We start from the raw sequence: 26,135 nt of genomic DNA, 5'->3' as shown, positions 1-26,135 counted from the left end.
AAACAATCATCAGTGTAGTTCCTTACAAGTAAAAGGACATTTATATAATCCCAGGAATGTGCGTGTGTGTGTATATGTATATATGTATATGTGTATGTGTATATATATATATACACATATATATATATATGTATGTGTGTGCATATGCTTATGTATGTATACACAAATAGATACTGTTCTAGTATGGTACAGAAAACATGGTGATTTGTGAGCAGATGTCTCATGGCTAAACCTGGGTAATCCTTTTGAAAAGGACAAGGATGATAAGCTAATTACTGTTCCACAAGTGCTAGGAAGCTTGTGGGGTTCCCCTGAACCTTAAGAAGTCACAATCAGCTAAAATTTGATTATGAGTCACCTAATAACCTTAAGTAGAGTCACCAGTCTCCCTCTGATCCTCTTCAGGTTGATCAGTTGGCTGATGACCTGATTTAGACATGTTCAAATCTGTCATCCCTTGCAGGTGTCCCATTGCAATATACAAGCTTTAACGTTGTGCTAAAATTTTAATTGTTGGAGCAATGCTGTTGAGTTTAAAGTTTTACAGTGTAACAGAGAATCCTTGAAGAATCCTTAATCCTGAATTGCTTTTATTAATCTTTAAAACACTCTTAAAACTGGGCACTGTGAAAGAGAGGCACCAAGGAAGAATGACCTTCCGTAACTCATGTGCTAATGAAACTATAGGTCTGGGGTTGTATTCAGTACTTTATTATAAAGTAGAGGTTTCTTCCTCTTTAACTACATCTATGAAACAACTTAATTTTAGTTCAAAGACTTAATACCACTTTTACAATGAAAAAATTATATTCAAGTAATACATTAATAATAGTATATGTAAAAGCTATTGAAAGAAAAAGTTGCCATGAAAAAGCAAATTCATATATATTCAGTTCTTAAGTATTGACTTCACACAGACGTTATTGGCTTGTGCTTTTGTACTATAGCTTGAAAAAAACTTTCCAGTTCAATTTTGATTGATAGTCTAGTGTGATCCTGAAATAATGCTGCAGCAAGTGTCTGATGAATTTTTAATCCAGTGCATATATTTCTGGTGATATTCGTACTTCTGATAACATTTTGTATGTAGAACCTATTTTTGAAAATACAGTATGATTCTTTTGAAAACATATTGTATCTGATTTTGATCCTTTTATTTTTAACAAGTAATCCCTTACTCTTAGTTACATCAAAACACAAAGTAATTTTTTTCAGGGTGGGTATTAACCTTTTTTTTTTTTTTTTAAGTCCTGAGTGAAGATGAATTGTAAACTGTATTATTTCATGTCTGTAATAACAATATTCCAACCTTATATTCTGTTTCTTATTTTTAACTATCAGTTGCACTTGTGGGCCCTTATAGATAGAGGTGTTGTCAATATCCACGTTCTCAATATCCAACAGCATCTTACCCCAGTTCTGATGATGCCATCATTTTACAATATTATCTTGGAAGTATTAGAAAGCAAGGGCTTACCAAGCTGTACAAAAGCACAAACTACTTTTTTTTTTTTTTGGTCATACAACTGTCTCTTCATTCTTTGGTTTCTATAAAAGAGGTAGAGAGGAAGCAGACGACTCAAAAGATGTGATTTTTGGCAGAGCTCAGTATACAGTGTTTGCTGTTTCTCTGTTCAGTTCCATCTCCACGTCCAGAGAGTACATACATAGAAAACAATGTGTCAAACAGAGCCTCTGTATTACCAGCAGACAGCAGCACGGTGGCAAACCACTCAAAGAGACAAACCACCTTTGATACCTGGTGAGTTGTTATTTATACAGATGTGTAGAGAATGGCAGGAAAAAAGGGGGGGGATTTAAGAGAAGAAGAAAAAAAATTTTTGCAAAATTTGCGATTATCTGTACATGCTTAATTGCTTCCTCTGACTATATTGACATAGCATTGCATGTTTGCAGTCCGCTTTTGAGCAACAAGAAGTACTTCATCACACCATCACATTGATTGCATTAAAAACTGTACACTTTTGTCCGGTCTTCCCTGGTTCTTTTTTCTACTATCAGTCTTTGGTTAAAGATGACAGAAAGTGCTTGTGTGCATATAGCAAGCCCATAGCTCCATTTGTGGATTCCAGAAGCATGAATTGTCAGAAAAATGTAAAAAGTTATCAAAATGCATGTTTCCATATATAAAATATGACTGTATTAATGAAGAATATAATATTCACCCTACAATGGGGACTGCTGCTCTGTTTGCTTACGCACCACAGAAGGAATTGAGTATATTCTATGGGAAAACGGACGAAGCAACATCTTAGTGGTGTATATCGATTTTAAAGGGTTTTAAAAAACATTGCATGACTCCATATAGAACATAGAATAATTAACTATAATTATGCTAGTAGAATGACAACATATGTGTAGCTTTGCAGGACTTAAAGGGGAAGTATCTTAATTTTGTTGCTATGAGAGCTGTACAGTTCTAAAATACTCTTAATGTTCTACTTTGATCACAATAAAGCACAGTGAATAAAAATAAGCAAATGGAGTTTCAAGGATTGTTGGGAGGAATGGACTTGTATGCATTCTCATGATTCAGCTGTACTTCGTACCACTATCTGAAACACTGCTCTTTGAAAGTGATAAAACTATGCTATTTAAAGAACTACTTCAGTGGTTTGTTGACATAATGTAATTTCGTATGAACAACCTATGAATTATCTGCTTAAAAAAGAAATGGAAAGGGGGAGGGACACAAACAACTGGTTATTTCAGCTTTTGTTCAGGTTATAAACCCAAGTCAGCAACAGAAGATGTTTACTCCAGAACACTTGTCTCCTGCTCTGATACACTAGAGTCTGCTTCCTGTCCTTCAGTAGCTCCGCCTACATCAGTTTAGTGGATGCTAGTTTTGGGAATCTCGTCACTTATGTAAAAAGGTGGTACTTATGTTGTAATTTGTGGCTAAAGAAGGTCTTTGTTTCCACTGTTGAACCTTCTTACATCTTTTGTTGTCCTTCATATCTGAATCTTTTTATCTGGCATATAACGTAAGCTAACTGGAATCTTGTTTTGCTTTATATATCTTTTGGCAATATATTACCTTTTATAATGTGGTTAATACAAAGGAATATGTAATGTTATTTTAACTCTGAACTGAAATGATAGTATATGTTGTTAGAGCTGGTTGGGAATTTTTTGGCAAATTATTTTTTTTCCTTACAATGCTAAATTACTAAAACCAAAACTTTTCAAAGGGACAGACTAATATCTACTCACCTTTTATTGGAAAGATTCTTCAGCTCCAGGGTAGAATTCACAGTCAAAACCAGAGAGATACTCAAAATAACAAATATTTGGGGGTCAGCATTATATTTTTTCATACAAGGAACTCAAGTGCACAGCCTTTGTTCTTCGTTATTTAAACCAGAGACTTGAACAGAGATCTTAGATCTAATAAGTGAAAGACTTGAACCAGAGGTTAGAGGTTATTTTGGAGCACATTCTCTGTTTTTACCCTCAATATATTCTCTCGAAGCTGTTTCATCTTGTTGAAATAATGAAAGGACCACAAGAGATGCTGAGTACAGCCTACTGAATAAGGCTCTAGATTAACTTTGAGACAGTTAGATTTAAGTCTTTGCTCCACTTACTATACTCAAATATTTCCATAAAGTGGAGCAGCTCCTTTGAGAGAAAAACCCACAGAAGAATAAGCATTTTGTCTTGTAAAATTGAAAGAATGGCAGTGCCCTCCACATCAAATTACCTGCTATTTTGGCATGCATTCCTCTTTCTCTTTGCTTTTCCAAGTCCCTATTTTCCTGAAATGTTTCCTGCCCAGCTCTACATGTTACTCTGTGCAAGTTGTCCTGGCAATGGTCTAATGTTGTTGCAAAATTGTTCTGTGCCATAAATGCAGATTCCTGAGTGATGCAGAGTCTGTTCCTCTACTTATTTTTCTGTATAGAAGTTGTGTAAATGCTTATGAAAATGTTGAAAGCTCTAATGGAATGTGATTCTGCTTACATCATCAATTTTATGATGAAATAAATATTTGATGTCTGATGGACATACATAACTGGTACATGACAATTCATCTCAAATTATGAGTGACATGTATTCCACCTGGACTTGCCACTACTGTAAAATATGGCTCCTCTCATACTATTGCTCTGTGTTGCCTTTCTTCTGTCAAAGATTCTGTGAATGTTTGCTAGACTGAATTGTCACAAATGTTCCCTTGTCTTTGTGTGCATTTCTTCACTCTGTCCTCACTGTCCTGCCTCTTTAAAATAAAGATGTTATAAACTCGACTTTTGTTATCAGGTTTTACTATTAAATTACTAGATCATTTCCGAACTTCAGATGACTTGATTTGAAAAAGGCAAATTTTCATCCTTCTAGAAAATCTTTGAATTTAATTTCCTGCGAGTGATCTTGAACTTGCTCAAATTTCCATCTTTAGATACAAGAATTTTATTCTCTCTCAACTTTTGTCTAAACCTGGGCAAAATTAGTAGGTAATATGCAAGATACCTAAACCTTGTTCTGCCAACGTACCAAAATGCTGACCCGAGTTACCCTTAGGATTGCATTATTACAGTTCTAAGTATCTCCTTGGAATAAACTCCAACATGCAGAACTTCATCTTCCATCACATTGGAAGTGCTTCTTGTGTTGGTTGCTTACAAGATATGTGGGGAATTTTGGAAAGCTTGGACCCTTTAAGTCCATTAAAATGTATTCATTCTATGACAGCTACCATATGTTATACTTTCCTGAAAAAAATAAGGGGAAATACATACAATATTATTTTATATATAAATATATAAACACACACACACACACTGTGACTCGAGAACAAAAAAAAAACCACACAACACAAACCACCGTACTCTTAGGAGTGTCAGAGGCTTACTGTTTTATCTATCTGCTGTTAGTTTTTAGGACTGTAAAACGATACAGTATGCTATGAACGTGACCCGACTGGCTTTAATTTTGCTGTTTCAATGTCAGTGTGACAATGCAGTCACACTGTAGTCCATGGAACAAGAAGGTTGCCAATACCTGAACAAGGTAGTTGAAAGCTTGTTCAGTTGTCTGCAGCCCAACTATTCCTGCACTGCAAATACGCTCCAGTTCATTTACAGATTTTTAGATTTTTTCTAAAAATACCAATAGTCCAAATTTGTAGTTTGCAAGCTTAAAAAATCAGCTGTGTGTTGCACTGGTTGAGGCTTTAGGAATCTGCTTGGCATAGCCTGAAGATGTTCACCTTCCTAATGGTATTGCTCTCCCTCTGACGTTTCCTAGCCAAGACTCTTGCATATGCATTATCATCTCCTACGTTTGCTTTTTTCATCTGTATGGCTGCATCTGAGCCTCCCTGCCAATGCATGTAGGCTCTCTTCTAGTAAACAGCGAGTGCCTCTTCCCAGGCCCTTCTCCAGTCATCAGTGGGTTTTTTTGTACTAAAATTTGGTAGTGAGATATAATGTTATTTGCAAGGAATCCTTACAAAATTCATAGTCATCAATATTCGGTCCAAGAAATAAGCCTAGGAAGGTACAAGTTCATGAAGCCAACTAGTTCCAAATATTTGTTGTTTACTAATGTTGAATTATACTGGGGAGAGGAGGTGTAAAATGCTTGTGTGTATATATACGTATATATGTACACACACATACAAGTATGTATACTTTTTTTTTAGTAAAGCTGTAGCCTTAAGTGATCTAGTGGTTATAGAGGCTTCTGTGTGGTATTCTGTATATAAGATGGTAGATGTGGGTTTCGTTCCAGTTAATAAATCCTACTTTATCACGTGAAAAAAGGTTTTCAGCTCTTAGCAATGATCTGATTTGATCTCTTGATTTTTCGGCTTTCAGTGCCAGGCTATTACACCAAGAAGTTTTTACTAAGGGCTTCAACTTGGAGGATTGATATTTTTATCTTAGGTAAACCATGTATTTGAGGTGCTTCACTGGTTTCAGACATTTTCTTGCCATTGTTTATGGTAACTGTATAACTGCCAAGGTGGTTGGATTTTTTTAATGTTCATTAATATTTTGAAGAAAACTTCAGATATTTCAGTAACTTCTCCTTTAGGCCAAAATCTTACTTACGTAATTGTGAGCTGTGCTGTAAAGGGAGTAAGTAGTATGGTGGCAGCTAAAGAGGATTTCTAACTAGGCTATCTGCTGAAATTAGGGGTACTGAAGAGTAACTGAAGACTACAAGAAATTTCCAAAAAAGGAGCCATGTGCAGTATGAATGCATCTGTGGCAGCATGAATGCAGCATACTTCCTACTACCTTTTTTTTTAAAGTAAATGCTGAAGCACAGCAGTTTGCTTGCCTCCATACATACGTGCAGCTACACATTGATGTATCTGCATGTGGTTGGATACCTTTCCTACCAGGGGGCAATAAATGCTAGTGATAGTCAAAGCATTTCTCTACTTTCTGTGTCTTTTTCCAAATGTCTCTGACCAGAATAACCAATATGATCTATATTATGTGTCCTAAGCATGCAAAAGGCACAAAAAAGGATAAAAGTAACGGAGAAGAGGAAATTCTGCCTGTAGTTTCTGATTGATGGTGAGTTCTGTCAGTGGGGGCTCTTCTCTAGGGCTAGTCTTACTTCCTAGTGAAAGACACACAGGCTCTGGTGTAACTGCTTGCTTTCAAAAGCTGAGGCTTTATGCAAAATACCAGGACTTGGCCGATACATTGTAAGAATTGCCGTGTGATTATACCATACAGATTTTTTCTGATAATCCTCATTTATTCCTGTACTGTCCATTGTCTGAAAACCATCTTTCAGGATGCCTAAAATATCCCGGTGTTTCATCTCGGCGATCAAAATGTTCTGCTCTATTTTTACTCAGCACAAAATCCTGGTGTTGAAACTTCCTGCTATAATGCTATATATGTTCACTCTCTTCACATAATGAGCATGTGTTTTGAAGCAGTTGCTTTTCAAGGTCAGTGCTTTTTCAGACAACTGTACTGCAATGTGAGTCATAGGAGTTAATGACATAAACCCGTCCATGTAAAACCACTGGCTTTTGGGTAGGCAGCAATTGGAAATGAGCAGAGTACTCAGCCCCTTACTTTTTTTTTCTTCTGGTCATTAGAGCTATAAAGAGGAAAATACAGAACAGAATTTCACTTCTGGCCTGTCCACTCACCTGCTCTGGGGAGCAGTTTTCTTGTCCCGGTTCACTGGGCTGAAGAAAAGAATTACGCTTGAGTGAATCTGTCTAAAAGTGTGCAAAAATTGTCCCAAGTTTTATTCTAAAAAGTAAGTTCGCGTTTTAAAAATACAGCATCTCCATTGAGGAATCGGTGTTGGAGCAGAAAAGCCAGAGCAAGACGTTGACAAATTTTAAAGGACGGTGCAGACAAACCACGCTGGCACTTTATGATCTGAGTCTAGTTCTTCAGTGGGCAGCATAGTGTCTGGGTTGGTAATTCACACTGAGGCCGTGTTTTGTGGGTATGTTTGCAGATGAGGATGTGCAGTAGCTCCTCTGGGGAAAGGTTTGGGAGATTCTCAGCGCCTTTCACATGACTTTGAGAGTGCAAGCAGGATACTTGTTGTGCATGCTTTTTTCCGAGCTTTCTAACAAATTATGGAAGATGAAACTCCTAAAAATAATTCAGTAAATAATTCAGGAGTTGTTTTGTCTGTGTGAAGTCGCTCTTGTGAGTTGACAGAATATGTAAAGCTGTCAGTAATGTTTACTTTTGGGCTCTGCTGTGATGCTTTAAGTGAATAATACAAGACTTACTGCTGTTATGCAATGGTACTAAATCCAAGGACATGACATAAGCAGGAATCTTTAGCAGTCCCGTATGTTTAAAATATGTGGTAGGAATCTAATATTTATACTAAACCAGAGATTTTTCCTATATCTACTTTCAGATTTCAAATTTTCACATTGTCTATATCATTGAACATCTGAATGTGTTTTCTGGATCTAGGTTTAAGTTGAAAAAATCTAACTTAGGAAAATTCCCACCATCTCCTCTGCCTATAAATCTTTCCTCTAAGCACATTTCTCTTACTCAATTATTATACCTTGTTACAGTGTTTAAATACTACATGCATTTAGTTAGAACCAGGTAGCATTCAGAGTTTGAGATGGTTTTGGGCAGAAATGGAGGAACTGACCAAACCCCATTTCAGAGTGAAGATACTCATTAATAAGGGGGACAACTGTCGTCATTCCCACCTCAATAATGTGTTTCACATTTGCTTGGAAAAAAACGTCAGCTTGGCATGTAGTAGCAGCTGAATCACCAGTTTACAGCATAGCATTTTAAGCCAGATTTAGAACCCAAAGATAACTATAGCAGGCAGCAAAGTGTTGCTACATTACAGTTGCTCCAAGAAAAACAGCTTCTCTTTGACATCCAGAGCCCTTGGAACTGTGGCTGTCCCTCAGGTTTTCCAGCAAGACAATAGAATAATTTCATTTTTATTTTCATACAAATTAAGGCTAAAAAAAGGGCAATTAGATGATCCAGTATGACTTCACAGATGTTAGTTGCCAGTAATTGTCATCCGTTCTCTGGGGTTGAAGCCCAGCAGTGTATCTGGCAGAAGCGTATGCAGTCCTGATTTGAAATGTCAAAGATGGCAAATCCACTCCTTCACTAAGGAGTTTCTTCTGGTGGTTAATGATTCTCATTGTTAAAATCAGTGCCCTATTTCTAATAAGACTTCTCTGGCCTAATCATCTACCTACTTGTTCTTGTTATGACTTTGCCCTCTGCTTTAAAGGTCTGTAATTTCTTCCTGGATAAGTACCTGTGTGCCACAATCAAGGAAACTCTAAATGTTGGGGTTGGCTTGGCTGTATTTTTAACATTGTAGAGAGGTTGAAATCTCTGACTCTTTTAGTGTAGACCATTCTTTTTATCTCCGTGAAACTTCCCTTCAGCATTTCCAATTTTCAAAATAGCTTAAAGGGCACTAGAGCTGCATACATCTATGTCTCACCGATGTCCTACATAAGCCATCTTTTTGCTCTTTATCAGTACTTTACATCCTTAGTTTACTGTGTACACTTAAAGTAACGTGTTGGTTATCAGCTGTAGTTAATTCTGCTGTAAACAAGATATGAGGGGGAAATAAATAAAATTCAATCTTCAGGGAAGTCAACTGTTCCACTTTCGGGTCATCTTCTTTTGCCAGCACTGTCTCGCGCATGCATAACAAACTAACTGAAGTTTTTAAGTTGAAATGGATCCCCAGCCTCCCTGATGATAAATTTGGAACCATGTCAGCAAAGGTCAGGAGTGTCAATTGAAATTGGTTCTGTCTGGCGAACTTTGCAACTCCCGGCTCTCCGGCAAGCAATGGATAAACTGGACCAGTGCTTTTGTACCTCCTCACCAGTTGTATGTTCTCTCAGATACAATTTTCATTTTTCTAAAAAAAAACTTGTGTGTGAATATTTTGGTTTGAGTATTAAATTCTGGCTTAAAAAAAACATGCATGCTTACCTTTTCCCTAAGTAACTACTCACTGGTTTGACTAATCATTTTACCCTAACACTTTGTTCCTCCTATCCCATTTAATAAGACTATCTGTTATTTGTATAGTAACCATTGAACCAATGAATGTTTAAACATTAAGAATCTTTTTGCTTCAATCAATAATTTTCATTCTTTGGCATAAGGTCTCATTATTTCACAGAATTTGCATCATATCAAAATAAAATCTATCTTACAATACCTTATCTCATGTTTAGGAAAAGTCCTGAAAATCTTAACAGTCACTCTGAACAGCTCAAGGAGAAAGAAAAACAAGGGTTTTTCAGGGCAATAAAAAAGAAAAAGAAGAAATCTCAAACTGTAAGTATGCAGTTATTTCTAAAAGAAAATACGTTTATCAGTTTTGAATGGTACTATTTTAAAATGCTAGACTAGTACAGTATATTTATATTATTTGTGATCATACCTGCATGTATCTATTTGTTCTTTTTCTGATTTCACTATATGACAGTCAGATACACTTTCTGTGACTTTGTTTTCATTAAGATATTTCAACATCCAGTTTAAATGCAAGTTTTAAGCAGATGTTGTGGCAAATCCTTTTGCAGTATATGTTGATACCGTTCAAAAAGTAGCAAATGCATTATTGTGTGTCCTTAGAGCTTGAATAATTTTAGATACCCATTAGGAGGAGATCAAACTGCTATAAAGGAGAATTCTTTAAGAACTTCTTGCCGTACCCTGAGACTGGAATAAAGATGATGTGCCTTAGCCATTCTCAATGTTTTATTTTTTGTTGGGGGAAGAGGTTGCGTCTGTTATTGTATTGTGTATGCCCTTGCTATCTTTTCTGTATTTCTGCATTTACATCTAGGTTTTGGGAGAGAAAAATAACTTTATTTTATCAGAGGGCAGTGGCATATTAGCATTTCACAAAGTTTTACAATGAAAGTCCCTGTAAAAACTGGGAAAACCTAAACATTGGATAACAGTTCTGGAAACAGTAAAATACTTAAAATTACATTTGCATATCTGTTTTACAAAATTTTAAAACTGCAGGTACTTTATCTAAAATTATGGCTAGTAAAAATGTGCTCTTGTAATTCTCATCCAGGCCACCAGAAGACGGGCTTTTTATTAGTATAGCAGTATGTTACTAAAATTCATGTGCAAAATAGTGTCAAAAGTAAACCTTTGTCTCTTTATGTTACTGGTTCTTTCCAGTGTGCTTCATTCTTACATTTCACTTTTCTGTATAACACGGTCTGGGTAGTAAAATGAAGAATTCTACCCAACTTTTTTTTTTTTTTTTTATTATATCTTTTTCACTAAAATGTAACTTTATTAATTTGTTAATAACAATAGTTCCTTTTTTGCTTTTGGTGTCATGTCAGATTTCTCAGTGTACAAAAAAAAAGATAAATTTCAGACTTGACTTGGAATTTGAAAATCAAACTGTTTTATCTAGTAGTGGTATCATCATCTCCAACAGTAGTGTATGCTGCCCTTTTCAGAGTAGCTTGCTTGAATTCCCCACATTTCAGGTTTGGTTTTGTTTAAGAACTCAGTGCCATTGAAAAATTAGGTTGTAATATTTCTGTAAGTGAAATTGCAGTTATGGTTTTGAAGGTTCTTGAAATGGAGTAAATTGTGCTCACTCATCATAGCTAAATAGGCTTCAGAAGAAGTTAACAGTACTGCAGGGCAAAGGGGAGTAACTAAATCAAAATATCTTCTGTCATAGAGTGAGGTGGCATGACTGGGTGTTGTTGGAGGGCTGATCTGTTGAAAATTGGGGGAGAGGAGTGTTTGTCTGCTTTTTTGTTGTTGTTTGTTTAATTTTCTTTGAACTGCATGGAACATGCATGCGTGTGTTAACTAGCACACAAAAATGCACCATGTCTTCTTGCTAGCTAGGTTTTAGGGCAGTGGCTCCTACCTCTCTCCTTCTGAACTTGTTCACCTCGATACCTGTTCCGAACTAAATATCTAGATTAAAACTCTGGGATTTTTTGATATCAAAATGTCCATGAAAGGATAAGCACGCCTAATTGGTTTAGGTAGCACGCTGGAGCCATTGGTTTTGGTGATGCATTTTCCAAAAAAAGATATTTGCACTGTTTCAGATTTCAGCCATACGGACATGGTGGCAGGGAACATATTAAAAGTCCAGCTGATAGATGAGGTATCAACTACTTCCAGATTAAACTACGTGAAGGAATTAGAGACTGAGTTGAGTTGTGTTGCAATGCAAAATCCAGCACTTTCCCAAACATCAGCTGACAAGCACCTTGCTCTGTAGATACTGAAGACATCGCTGATTACAAGCCAGGACAGATTTACACGTGCTCCTTACTCCTTTTCATACTTAAGGAGAGGGAGAGAGTGTTTGCATAACGAAAAATGCATTGGCTAGTTACACCTAGTATTTCACAGGAAGATGCATAAAATTCCTGAAATGTGATAGTGATGAAACTCTTGCATCCTCATCTACAAGCTTGCTGACATCAACTTCATTCAACCAGAGACTGAAAAACCTCCTTTCATTTCTACTTGTAGTTGTTTGACAGGACAGTATCTAAGGACAGACTGCACACCAATGTGTGTGCAAATGTTTGCTTCAAACACTGTTCTTTGTTCTTCTTTGCCTGTTAGTTGAAGAAGTCTACCTAACAAACATTGGAATGTTCATTAGGATCTTCCTCCACGAATGTAAATTATTACCTGAAAATTATTTAGCTCCAAGTTTGATTTCAGTAGTAAAAGCTTTTAACAGCACTGTAGTAATAGCTCTTCAACTACAGCAATAATGGACTCATATTAAAAATCTTAACATATACCTTGTGACTATCCAAATTTTTTTCTGAGGCTTAAAATTCTTAGAGTCCTAGATGTGTGTAATTCTAGCTATGTACTCTGATACAAGCTTTCTGCAGCAAATAACAAACTAGACCCAGAGAACAGTCATCTTGAGAAGCATGTAATAGTACACAATAGTACACATTGTTAAGAGGGTAATAATATCACATCCATTCCTTACTACTTACATCCACTGTTATTTGGCAAGTTTCGTGTTGCTGGTGATCATCGTAAGAGTCATAAAAGATGACTTAAATTGGACTAAAGATATCTTCTTAATAATGTCATTCTCAAAATCTCCAGTAGCGCAGAACTGATACCAGTTTCTGATACTTCCTCGTGCAGAGGATTATTCTCTCTAGAGTTCTCCAGGTGTAGTTCTTTATGGATTAACAATCACTGCTGTCTGCTATGGGAATTCTTTGCAATATTGTTTTTGAAGAGCTGTTTTTATCCATTCTCCTTTTTATCTTGTTTTGGAATCTTTTAGTAATGCAGCAACAGGTTTTGAGGATTGCTAGAATCACATTTTTTTCTGCAATCTGTCACTAAGCGTTTTGGTATCCATGAGGGCTTTGTACAGTGTCAATGTGCACTATCTTCAGAGGAGCCTGAGTTTTGCAGATTGTGGCACATATTGCAAGCTATGGATCTGAAGAGATTATGTACTTTGGAAAAAACAGTTGCAAGTGACCCTTTCTCCTACTGATGCTTTGATTCCTTTTTAGTTTACTGAACTTCAAACAGGAAATTCTTCTGACCATAGAGGTTCTAAGCAGGCTGTGCTAATTAATGACTTTGTCTTTTGTAGCTTGGATGGAATCTAGAAGCTGGGAAAGTTGGTTGAAAACCATCTCTTCTGGTGGTGTGCCTATTGTTATATTTAGTCATACAACCTTTATAGTATAAAGTTTTCTTTTGGTAGGCAAATGGCACAGCAAGTGTCTTGGGCTTGTTTGCACCTGAGAGGAGGAGAAATCATCTTGTTCATAATTTTAATACTTAACAGTTCTGTTTGTTGTTTGTGCATCCATTGGTATGCTCTTTGATTGTCTTACGGAAATAAAAATATAACAGCCAGTGCCCTTGCAGTTGTACGTGAAGTTGTTAAAGGCATATTTTTGTCAGAACTGAAATCATTCATCTTGGAGCCCTAGCTCTTTTTAAAAGCTAAAAATAAAATACTTTTCTTTCTTCCAGAGGTAACTATCAACTGCTCATTCTAAAACCGCTTGCTGCTATTACTAGTGTATCTTTGATATTTTATTTATATAAAAATAAAAAATGCCATAACATTTTAGATCATTATCGTAAGTAACAAACACTTGCCAAAATTACAAGATTTGATCCAAAGCTCAGTAAAGTCAACAAGACCTACCTGCAGTTTTGAAAAGACTTTGTACTGTACATTCCTAATGGGAGATAAGAATAGGTGATCTCTTTTTCTGTAAGAATAATGATCTCTTTTTCCATGCTGTATATGCATTGAGTTCCTTGAATTTGTTCCATACACTTTCTTCATTCAATCACTATTATATTTTCCTGAAGCAGATTATAGGATTGATACCATGTACTGTTGGAACTACAAAAATATAATTATGAGTTAATATAGTAAGGACAGATCTCCTGAATTGATATACTATGCATTTAGATTTTGTATCTTATATTACAGACAAACTCAACCAACGGGGAGAATCCAAGCATCAAGAAATCCCTCTTCCCTCTTTTTAATTCAAAGAATAATATAAAGCATAGTTCTTCTTTGAAAAAGCTTCCTGTAGTCACTCTACCCATGGTATTAATTTTTAAGTACAGTAGCTCTGTAAAACGCTCCAGTAAACTTATTTTACTGACTACAGCAGCATGTGTTTTATTTTCATGGGATCACTTTCTCTTCATGCCAGTTAAGTATCTTGGGCCAGTTCAATAAATTCAAGTAAAGTTGGTGGTTCCGTTGAAGTAGATTATGTCTTAAAAAAAAAAAAAAAAGTTTTTTGACCATTTGTTATACTGAAAATGTAATATACACAGCTCCAGAGAGAAGGAGCCCTGGGACTAGGACTAAAGGAGGAAAATAGTTGTGAAATTGCCGATGTTTAAATTTTCTCATTCTGTTTCAATCAGGAAAAAAAAAATAACCTGGTTTGTTTTATAGCTATATTGGAGATACATTCTGTGTGCTAACTGCTCCTTTATATATAAAATTAATTAGATATTAATGACGGATTCTCTGAAAAATAAACTTAACTCATGTTTCTAATATATTTTTGTTTGTGCTGATTGTTCATGATAAAAGGCAGCTTGCATTAAAAATAGGTTAAATTTAATTGTTCTTTTTTGCTTAAAATTCCTGAAATAAAAGTCTCTATAAGCTTTACATTGTCTTTCTGCCATAAAATTTTATGAATTTACATCTTGTTTTTTAGTGGTGTTGAATTTTTTTATTTTTTAATTTGGTTTGGGTTATTTGTGGAGGAGCAGGAAGATGAGGAAAAGAAAATCTCTTCCTTTGTGATGGCAAAATCGGTCAGATGTCAGTTTAGAGATGATTTCGATCTGCTTCAATTAGGAACAAATTTATAGAACTGATCCTTGGTCTTAACTGCAGTATGGAATGCTTTTTAAATGAAGATGACACTCAACAATTTTTTTGTTGTGTTTTTTTTCTTTTTTTTTTTCTTGGAAGCCTTGTTTAATTGCTCTCTCTTACAGCAAATAACACTAACAGCATGTGAATGCTTCAAGGGCTAAGGGTGTAGCAACTCTGCATGACCTCCGCAGCCACTTACTATGGGGAAAAATAATGAAAGGACATTGCAATTCTGCTGCAGTATTGGGCTTCACTTGCGTTGTGTAATTAACTTGGGAAAATGATTTACAGCTATTCTTAAGAAATGTATTAATAGCCCAGTATTTAATGTTTTGTTGCAGATGCCTAGCACTGATGGTCAGGATCTCTTGGCATTACAGAAAGCCATTCATTCTACTAATCACCAGAGCAGCAGGCAGAAGGATTGGCATCCTGAGAAGATGACAGAAATCCAGCCTCATGTAAGTAGCTTTATCAGTTCCCTGTATTTTAACATCACGAAGGTGTCTTGACAGGTTTTTCTCTGGTAAATAGAAAAATTGCATTTGACGTTATTTCCCATCCTCCCCAGTCCCTCCTCACTGAATGTAAAAAATCATGTACCTGCATTACTGCATAATTCTTTGAAAATCTAGACACGAATGACAGGGAAAGGAGGTGAGACTGTATGTCCTTGTGTCAGTCGCTGAGCCTTTAGAAATGGTGGTTATGTGTTTGTTTTGGAGACAAACAACTTTTCAGTGCACAGCCGCAGTAGGCACTGCAGCGCTGTGGCAGTGCCCTCCAGTGAGGGCCTGCTGCTGTGTGGCTGTGCCTCGGCTGGCACAGGCTGCTGGTTGTGCAGGCTGGCTCGTTGCAGCATCGCGCTGCGTGAATGCAGCTTTATGTTCTCCAGTTCTAAAACCAGCCTGGGGGACAGGGATTGGGAGACAGCTTCTGGGCCATGCTCTTGCCATTACAACATTGAAAACTGAAGAGGAGGGTTTGTTGCAGCTGCTGTGTTTGAGGAAGCGAGTTCTTCTGTGAGCTGTGGAATTTAATGGAGCTGTTATCCTACAAATTTGTTTACTCAGGCTTACCCCAGCTCTTGCTACTCATTTCAGTAACCCCTTGTGTCTCTTCTCCTTTGGCCTGCTTTACCAGCTAAAGAAGCTGTGAGGGACAAGAGCTGCTTACCACCCTGCTGCAGGCAAACAAAATACCAAACTGCTGAGCTCTGCCAGCCTTTATTTCAGTGCAGATAGTTACTCAAGGTTCTCTCTAACCCCCAGTTGACATTCAGCAAATATTTAGGTACTTCATGTTTCTGATATCTGCGCCTCATGAAATGTGGCTGAGGTTCTAAAGTTAATAGCAGGAGTACTGACAGATGGAGAGCTAGTGCAATTGTCTGTGCCTCTGTTTTCATAGGACATAAGGTTAAAATAACCGACGGGAACAAAAGCTTTTTTTCTGAGCTAGTCGTTCCATCTTTTCAGGTAGCTGATGGATTTGAATGATAATGAGAAATCATTCTTCTCAGGTGTGTAGTCATAGCTTGGAAGGAACTATTCCAAGTGAGTGCATACTAAAAGTGAAGAAGTCCTGCAAAGTTCAAGATACTCCGTTTAGGATATGACAGTTTTGTTATAGGAAGTCTGATATGATACAATAGCAATGAGAGTAGAAGGTCAAGTGCTTTCCCCATGTCTTATAGAGCCAGCCATTAAAATCTCTTCGCAAGCTATTACACCTCTCCTCTTCAAACCATCCTGTCCCTGCCGAGCCTCGCTTCCAGCCCCTACCGAGCCAGCCGGCCAAAGCTGCTTTTTCTGAAGTGCGAATTCACCCCATGAGTCAAAGCTCCAGCAGCGGCAGCAGCAACGCGCGGCAAGAGCCGCAGGCAAAGGGCAGGCCAACGCTGCAGATCCCGAGCCAGCTGGAGCCCACCTGGCACGTCTCCCCCGTCAACAGGAGCGCGAGCGATGGGCCTCCCTACTCCGACCAGCCGCCCTCCAAGAGTGGGCAGAACGGGCACGCGTATAACCGAACAAACCGGTCACGGATGCCAAATCTGAACGACCTGAAAGAGACAGCCTTGTAATTGCACTCCAGGCAGTAGGCCAGCTCGCACGGAGGTCAGCGTAGGGGAGTGGTGGTGGTTCTGGTGATGGTAAGACTGTATTTTCAGCTTTATAAAGGTGTGCAATATGTACATGTGGAGCTATGTTGTTTGGCACCACAGCGAGAGTCAGGGATTATACAGTAAACCAAGTCGAATTATGAATTACTAGTCATCAGAAATGTCACTGGACGATAGGCAGAGTGTGCCATTCAGGGAGAAAAATGTATTGCCATTTTCTCTCATTTACATTCCAGCTTAGAGCACATCTCTGTCAGAAAGCTGGGAGACTTCTGGTATGTATTGGCACTTATAAGGGTGAAAACATTCATGTCTAGACCTATGCCCTTACTACATTTTTTGCTGCCTAGTTAAAACAGTGGGGTTTATGTGATAAAAGTGTATCCCCGTTAAGGGTTTAAAGTTAAATTGTATGTCTTAAATTTGTTTTTTAAACTTCCATATTTGATAGGATTTGTAATATTTATTTATGATGACCTAATATCGTACTGTTATAATCATATCTTTTATGTTATAATGTAAAGTTATTTTGAGCTGTTTGAAACATTGTGAAGCAGTGCAACAGCTACAGTAGTTTCTATAAAAAACTAACAGTAACATTTATATATTGCATCAGGAGTATTTTATTCTATATATAAATATATATATATAAATGGAAAATAACTGTCTGTTTTTTAAATATACTCATTTAAAAGAAAAGTATTGTTATGACACTATCTGCCATATTTTTATACATTTGTGATATAAAGTGCAGTATTATACTTCTAATAAAAGGAAGTTGAATGTGGATATAAATGTGACTGTAACAGTATGAATCTTGCTCAGCTATGAGAGCCCAATATTATAGGAATTACTGATAACAAACAAAAGACAACATTCAATTCCAAGCTTTATTATGGGCTATTTTGTTGGAAGTATTGGCTAAATGTAAGAGACTGCAGAACTGTACAGTAATCTAAATGTGGTATGGTCTCCCCTGCGTCCTTAGATTTCCTAATAATAATCATAGGATTTCTGCATCTGCATCGAAAGATTAGAGCCCCAGAACCATTTTTTTTTTCCTCTAAAGAGATAAAGTGCCCCATGACTACAAGCTAATGCAGGTGCTCTTCCACTTAATAGTAGGGGTGAAAACCAAAGAAACATAGCATGAATTGCAAGTGAAATGCCAAACTTTGACACTTAATGCATAGCATGGCACTGCAGATCATGGTATAAGCTTTTATGCATATGTGTATTTTACATCTTGTTTTAGCAATCTATTAACTAATAAGATAAACACTGTATTTAAATTAAAAGTACTCTTGCACTTTTTCTTATATTTCAGGATGTATTTAAAACTACAAATCTGATATTTGGATATTGAGGGAGAAGGTTGCCGTGCAGCTTAATTTCTCCTTAGATCTTACTGTCCCAGTATTCCCATACACAGTTCAGTGACCAGTCTCAGCTAAATACTAGATCTTGGGTTCCAGTCTCCTGTACAACATTGTTAAAACTGCCTTTACGTTGGTGAATGTCAAGTATAGCAAATATATAACCTGATTCCTCTGTTGCTACCAGTAAAATAAATGGAAGGTGAGTCGGTAGGAGTCAAAAGAGTTATGCCAGTCTAAACTTTGTGCAATAAGAGGAGAGTCAGGCCTGTAGTGTCAGAACAATACAATCTTTCCTTTTCAAACACGTTCATTCAACTCCCTCGTTACTCTGCAGCATAGTTCATTTTCTATATGGTGTCGTCAGAAGACACTTGTACCTGCAAATATGTTGTCTGTTCCGAGAAGAGATTAACCTGAATGTAAAATTGTTGACTTAGCCATAGATATAGTTAACAGAAGTAGCCAGACAGTAAGAGCTGAACTTCCTACTTTGAAAACAATGCAAACTGGACGTGACGTTCGGTACCTCTTGAATCATACCAAAGTTCTAACAACAACACATTCGGTACAAACACTTTGAAAATCTTTGTCAAGTACAGTATGAAAGGATGTTACAGCAGGTTTGTCCAGGGAAAAAATTAAGCCTGGTAAATTTGAAAAACTATAAAATAAAAATTCTTTGTCAATTGCCTGCAAGAAATGTGCGTATAATTTTCTATAGATATATATGGTTTATAGTATATTTATATATGCTATAACATATAGAGTATTTATATAGCATATATAAATACAGTAGACATGAAAGGATATTCAGTTTTTGATAAGTTCAGTGGGCATCCAGGAAGGATATTGTGATTTTTACTAGTCCTTACTATCAGAGTTTAGCAGTATATTTTAAAAGTCTCTCTTCGATTCACCAGTTCATCACAACTAGACTACTCCCGTTCTCTGCTTTGAAATGGGTTGATGCCACTGAAATCCCTCGCAAAAGCATTGCCTGGGAGTGGGGCTCTAAGCAGTACTATGTGAATGTCTCCGAGTGAGCATTCAGACTAGACTCTTCTGTACTTTATGGGTATATTTCCTTTTGCCTCTACAGGATTTGTATCTTGATAGTAAGAGCTTCCTGCTGGAGATGATGCTACTGGGCTATATGTGGCTATTCTGGTTTCTAGCAAGGAAAAATGTTTCCCAAGGTTTTTGTTTGTTTGTTTGTTTCCCTCAGTATGCATTAAGTTAAATCAGGGTAATCTCTGACTGTACATATAGCTATTTAAAGTAGTTAGCAAAGCTTCAAGAGTGACCTAAGGAATGTTCAAGTATTTATTTGGTGGCCCGTATTTACAGAAAGTTGTTTCTACTTCATACTGCATTTTCATCTCAACTTCAATGAACAGTAACAGATTTAAGTTGAATACTAAATTGTGTTGAATGTATGTAGTATTTTCTTCCTTCTGTTAGAAAGAATTTCCAGCAGCTCAGCCAGCTGGTGCTGGGATAGATTGTGTATTTTTAACCTGGTCTAACTTCCGAATATTTAAAATATTGCTAATGTAATTTTGCTGAGGCTTCCAAAGAAGTCTTATTATATGGCAGAGATTTGCTGTCTCAATAAAGGAGAAGATAATTACAGAGCAAACAATTTTCTAAGTGTGAGCTTTCCTCTTCACTGGTCTTTGAGTCTCGTGCTACACGTTCTATAGATTTACTTACTATAAAGTATCTTATTTAAACAGCATTTTATTCTTTGGCAAGCTGCTTTGCCTTATTATGGCATCATTAATGATGTGAAAAGTAAAGAAACTAAGTTTCAGAAATGGATTAGTCATTTTGCAGAACTCAAGCTGCCTAAACCTGTAGATATGTTTTTACTATAGCTCTTGAGCTCTTGTTAATCGACAAAGAAGCACCTTAAGCTCATCTTAATTGAAACTGTGTGAAGCTGTGTGGTTAAGCTGTCCTTTTAAACTGCCATGAAAATGCATTAACCTAAAACAACACGTGGGTTTTTTTACCAGACCTGACCACAGAGAACAGTCCCTTAGGGCTATGTAACATGTTTTGCTCTGTTATCGCAGTCCAAGATCCCTTGTTCCTCCGAGAGGTCGCCAGCACTGAGCACCAGGACAAGTTCTCGGCAGGAAGTCAGCGGTCCCAGGTTCGATCCAGTCTTTCTAAGAAGTTCCCCATCCCACAGGGCTTGGGACTTGTACCAAGCTTTCATTTCTGATACCAAGTCAGACCCACCTCAATGTACCCATATATGTACAGATAGTTGCTCTCTTAGATCAATATGAAAGCAGGCCTCAAACTTCCAAACTTAACACACACCCTCAGATCATCTTCAGGCTTGTCGCCTTTCTCTCTGCTGGACCAGCTTGTTTGGGGAGCAGAGCTAGAGTGATTCTTCGGGCAGCAGTGTCCTGCGATAGGCTTGTGGACATCCCTGGTCATTGCAGTTGGGTCTTCTAAAGGATGAATGTTCATAATATAAAAAGCCATGTACCAACCTTTGATTTTTCTTCAAAAGCCTCTATAACTTAGCTGAGTAGACTACTGTGTTCACCCAGAAAAAGCTATGTATTTTTAACAATTCAGTGCTGTAATTCCTTGTAGCGAAGGGAACTCTGAAAGCAATGCTGTCATCTATTTAGCTAAGACAAAAACCAGCTGCTTTCGAGGGGAGCCGAGCTAGAAGTGTTCGGAGTTTTTATTCTTTTGTTGTTGTTGTTGTCTTAAAACAATTTGGTAGTGAGACATGCTTCAGAAATACCTACATGTAATTAATTCTGTATATGCTGAACACTGTCAGAGACTGGGAGAGTATTTGAATCTCAGTCACACAAAGAGTATTAAAAGGATAGCCATATATAATACACTGCAAATTGTGGGGTGGCAATGAATGTTTCTTTTTTCCGTTCCAGCTAGCATGAACAATACATTTATTAGTGGGATTTTATCCTCAGTCACACATCTGGGCTGATCATGTACGTAGGCCCACCATTTGGAATAGGATAGGAGTGTCACAGAAGATGCTTGGAAAGGTGAAGTGCCCTATTAAATCATTTTAAATGACCTTTAAATCAGGACACTGTATAAGAACAGGTGCCTTTCCCCAAACAGTTCTCTCTAATGGTGTCATGATATTAACCATTCATTAGCTGGGTTTGTAGGGAATGAGGAGAAAAGCCATTTAACTTTCTGGCCTTTGTTAAAAAGGGAGCAATTTGAGTAAACCCTTTTAATATAACACAGCTTGGAAGTTCTAGATGTCGGCTCCTTTCTCAGAGTCAAACAGCACCAGTGCATCATTGCTTCAGGCTCATCAGGCTACTGAACACTTGTACACATTGCTTGGTTCAGATGTTGTAATGAAACTGAAGATCTCCCACTCTGCAATCGTGAAGCAAAGTTCCTGATAGCTAAGCAAAGCAAATTTTACAGGAGATCCTCTTAATCTGAAGAGAAAACCTGTTGTAGATAGCCTGTTGTCTCAGCAGTCTTTCTTAATAGCTACTGCGCGAGGCAGGATAGATTAGGTTTGAAGTTCACTTGCTCCAAGTTGTGCTCGGATGCTTATTTGTTACCAGGAATATCATTGCATACAGTCAACTGATTGGAGCAAAAGGTGACTTTTTTGCCAGACTAACTGGAAGGTGCACAGAAAGTGAGAGGATACTTTATACATACTTTAATGCTGTTGTTCCAGCAGCTCAGATTGCTTCTCAGGCTCTTTTAGAATATAACCCAAAATATGTCGCCAGGTAAATGTGTCTCTTAAAACATGGCTCAAGGGTCTGAACTTGGAATTTGTGACTAAGGCTAAGAGTGACTCTACACATCTCTTGTCTTCTCTACCAGTCAATCTACCTCCTCTCTCTTGCAGAACGTGGTCGAAGTTTGGTTTGTTTGTTCCGAGTTTATTATTGACTCCAAATTTTGAACAGATGTATAAAAAGATTCTTCCTCTAGGCACTGTTAGCAACCAAGTAATAAAATTTTGATGGGCCTTCATCTGATACGCTTCTAAAACCTCCAAGCCATCTTAGCTCTCCTTCTAGAATCCTAACGCCATCCTTTGCACTGCTTTGCAGTCTTCCCTTGCTCTTCCCCATGTGGTTCTCGAATATTGCAGTTGCCTTGTTCTTTGTTCTTTCTCTAGTGCAGATTATCAGGGAGTTAGAGGCCTTATCTACTACTCCACCCTGTTTGCTGTTTTACTCAAACAGCTATCCTTATAGACTTGCTCAGGAGTTTCTTCATTTTTATTTTTCATTTCATCTGGGTGAGATACTGTACCTCATCGTGCCCCCACCAAAACACACTGCCTACCCGGCTTTCTGTTCCACCAGGTCTCTGTTTTACAGGGCATTGCTTCTCTGGGTCCATTGCGAGAAATGCAAGGTGGCATCTTAACTGTACAGGCGTATAAATGCTTTGTGAAGTAACTGCTTTCGTAGAGCTTTCCATTAGCAAAGTTAAAGCATGTTCATAGCGCAAGATGGAAGATGTTATTCAAGTTTCCTATAGCATATGAACCTCTTGGTGTAAACTCTTGACTTGTAAATCCAATGGCAGAGCTTTTAACTGTTTAGTAAGGCAAAACTCTAGGTGTAGCTAACTGTCTCGGCTTTCCTTTTCTTCTCACTTTTTTTTTTTGGCTAGTGCACATCTTAGACTCATACTACTGAAGGATATGTGTAATCTAAAGGAGTAACATCTATATGCATTTGGTTTATATGGAACAATAAGCTAAAATTTTCCACGAAACCATAATTTGTTGGAAATTCTATGCAGGCATTTTTAAATCTGGTTAATCTGTTAAGGACTTCCAGGACTGCTTAGATCTCCACTGTGAAATCTTGAACTCTGAATTTATTTAATTGGGGAGAAAGAAGGAAGAACTAGGTTAAGAAAAAATGGGATCTTTTTTCACAATCTGCCAATACAGACTATTCGAAAAATACCAGACTGGGGAGGTTGCTTTCAAAAATTCCAAATTTATGGATAAGATTCCCCAATGTTTTTAACAACTATTAGAAATCTAAAGCGCACAAACTTTTAAATCTGTCATGCTTTCTGTTGTGGAAGGAACGTGGTGTGGTGTTAATCCTTTTAATCCTGGAATACAAATTGATTTTAAAATGTGTTGAATATTTAAGGATGACTTCATGCAAGTTAATAAACCATTTGTAAAGTGTTTGTATACAACCCTTTGTATCATGTTGTTGGTACACCTTACCAAATTTTTTTTGGGCATGTATTCCATTCTTAACTTCTGTACAATTTCTATCGTTGCTGTAAATATTCTAAAAGAGAAAAAAAAAAAACTGTGGTAATCTTAATTATCAGCATGGAAATGGTTAATTTTTACTGAGCACAATGTATTTTTGAATGGGCCTTCCAAAATATGTCTTTAATAAAAATGCAGATTTTGCACTAGAACACTGGCATGGCTCGGTGGCTCGTCGTGTTCCCTGCGCAGCGCCTCCAGTGCATCCATCCATCGGCCGGGAGCAGAGGAGCAGGGCAGGGCAGGCGGGCAGCAGAGCTCCTGTGCCCAGCACCTTACTGCTAGGCCCTGACGCTCCCGGTCTGAGAAGCTGGCACGTGTCTGGCTGCATAACGCATTGCTCCCGCGCATCAACTGAGGCTCTGCTGGGGAACTACGTGGGTGTCAGCGATACTGGGGGGGGTTCCCCGTTAATGGGTTCCCCTTTAGCGTGTTCTGGTCATGACTTTTTTTTATCACTTTGTACAGCTTCAAAAAACTTGAAATATTTCTCCATCAATCCCTCATTCTTCAGGGTAATTGGAAGCAAGCTGAGGAGCAGGGAGTGTTTTAAAGCTCCCAGCCAGAAACCTAGTTGAAATCCTGTTTTCCTGGGACGTGGCTCTGCCCTTAGCACCCCTCTCTGCTCTGACTCTTCTAACCATCTCATGGTAACGAACCCAGGCTCTCGGTGCCCTTGGGTGCACTCCCTGCAGGGCTCCAGAGGACGGAGCAGCCACCTCCTTGAAGAAGGCCTGGTCAGGCACCTCACCGTGGCAGCCACAGTGTGCTCCACGTTGGTCTCCCTTGGGACAGAGGGCAGACTGGGTGTGGGTATCTCCCTCTCTGATGGCCATTAAGGGGTAATTTCTGCAGGAATGCGTTAAGAAAAAGGGCCTACTCTTGTAGGAGCTGTACAGCTGGAGTGGAGGGCCAGAGCTGGTCTCTTATCACGTAACTGGGATTGGGCAGGCTTGACTACTCAGCACAGTTTCCTCACATCTCTGTGTAAGCGCTCCAGTCTAAAAATTCATGTCATGAAGCTAAAAAGAGCTCTTATTCCTACTTCCTATTTCAAAACTGTTGTGTTGTACAGGTTGCAAAGCCATACATCAGTCTCCCTACCTTTGCAGGTGAATTCCTGCAGGATTTCTCACTCCTAGAAGATTGCCTTTTCATCACTGCTTTGCGTCATTTCTGGCTGTCACAGTTGCTCCTCTGGTTAATGGTGATTGGAGGCATCTGTGCCCAAAATTAAAATGACATTGCTGTGCTAGGAAAAGTTCAACTTTATGAGGAAAATCTTTGCATTTGTGTAATTGTGTTTTGGCTGCTTCTATCATGCTTTAGTAATGCCCTCAGTCGCACTCGTACTTCAATATGCTGTGTTTATGCAGAGGTGGAAGTCAAGTGCACTTCTAAAAGCGTTTTAGGACCACTTAATTAATTAAGGCTCTCAGCACCCCTCTTTTTAGATAAGAGGCAGAGGTTAAGTGAATTTCCGGAGGTCAATTAGGAAGCGAGCAGCATAGCTCGGATGAGAAGAGAAACGCCTGCTTTAGCGGGCACCATTTTGATGTTGCAGATAAAAGCCAGCAGCAGGTCCCTTCCCCGTCCAGGCTGAGAGGTGAAGTGCAGGCAAAGGACAGGGCGAGGCAGGACGCAAATGAGCTGTGAAATTCAGTGTGTGCCTGTTAGTTCCACCTTATTTATCGCCGTACATTTCAGTCTGGAAAAAGGGTCTGCTGTCCTGTTTGAAACTGGGAGGCTGGAAGAGTGATAGCACAGGCCTTTTCTACCTGCACAGTCTTTCCTTCCTCTGAGGCTTTATTATATCCTAATATAGGCTCAGTCATGTGGTGGCAAATATATTAGCATGGTGTCTTGGTATATAAGGGCATGTGCTTCTGCTGACCTTCCCTGCAGAGCTTGCCTGGACTGCTATGCTGGCATTAATGGAGAGCCCCATGGATTTACTGATTTCTTATTAAGAAAACGTGCCCCTCAACCTATTTGTGGATAGGCAAAACTCATTTTGGGGGAGGACAGGGGGGAGAAGCATGAGTGATATGGTGACACAATAATAATCATTTCAGCAGGTGGGGATTGGTCTTCCTACATCTCCATAGACTTCATACTATTGGTATAGTAGACAAGAAGTTTTCAGACTTGCCAGAACAGCCTAGTTTTCTGACAGTTATTATTTGGCTTTATGGGGGGGAGGGGGGGGGGAATCATGACAGAAACATCCACCCTGTGAATGAATAAAATGTGATGAATTTCACAGACATCCAAAGGCTTTTCTGATCTCTTTGGTCGTATCTCTTTAGTTTTAGTCACATCTCATCTTTTGCCCCACACAGCAGCCATGCAGCTCTCTGCCCATAGAGATCAGAAGAGGTCACGAGGCAGATCACCTGCAATGAACCACTCCAATTTTGCTGGTGCG

General features: G+C 38.2%; 1 protein-coding gene across 14 annotated transcripts in view; it reads left to right on the top strand.

Moving 5' to 3' along the window:
- Positions 1-23,861, top strand: part of CDKL5 (cyclin dependent kinase like 5) — a 135,784-nt gene extending 111,923 nt beyond the window's left edge. For 11 of the 14 annotated variants that reach the window (XM_048066825.2, XM_048066824.2, XM_048066818.2 and 8 more), the window contains 5 exons: positions 1,639-1,762; positions 9,722-9,824; positions 13,996-14,118; positions 15,255-15,374; positions 16,610-23,861. In XM_048066825.2, the coding sequence (XP_047922782.2) occupies positions 1,639-1,762; positions 9,722-9,824; positions 13,996-14,118; positions 15,255-15,374; positions 16,610-16,996 (857 nt within the window). In that variant the 3' untranslated portion in view covers positions 16,997-23,861. Of the gene's footprint in view, positions 1-1,638; positions 1,763-2,733; positions 4,275-9,721; positions 9,825-13,995; positions 14,119-15,254; positions 15,375-16,609 lie in introns of those variants that run through there. The other 3 variants (XM_066981255.1, XM_048066827.2, XM_066981265.1) reach the window with 2 other exon arrangements.
- The last annotated feature ends 2,274 nt before the right edge of the window (positions 23,862-26,135 follow it).

Source organism: Anser cygnoides, chromosome 1 (genome assembly GCF_040182565.1).
Source record: "Anser cygnoides isolate HZ-2024a breed goose chromosome 1, Taihu_goose_T2T_genome, whole genome shotgun sequence".
NCBI lineage: Eukaryota > Metazoa > Chordata > Aves > Anseriformes > Anatidae > Anser > Anser cygnoides.
Note: the sequence above shows the minus strand (reverse complement) of the source record. Positions and strands in the feature narration are given on the sequence as shown.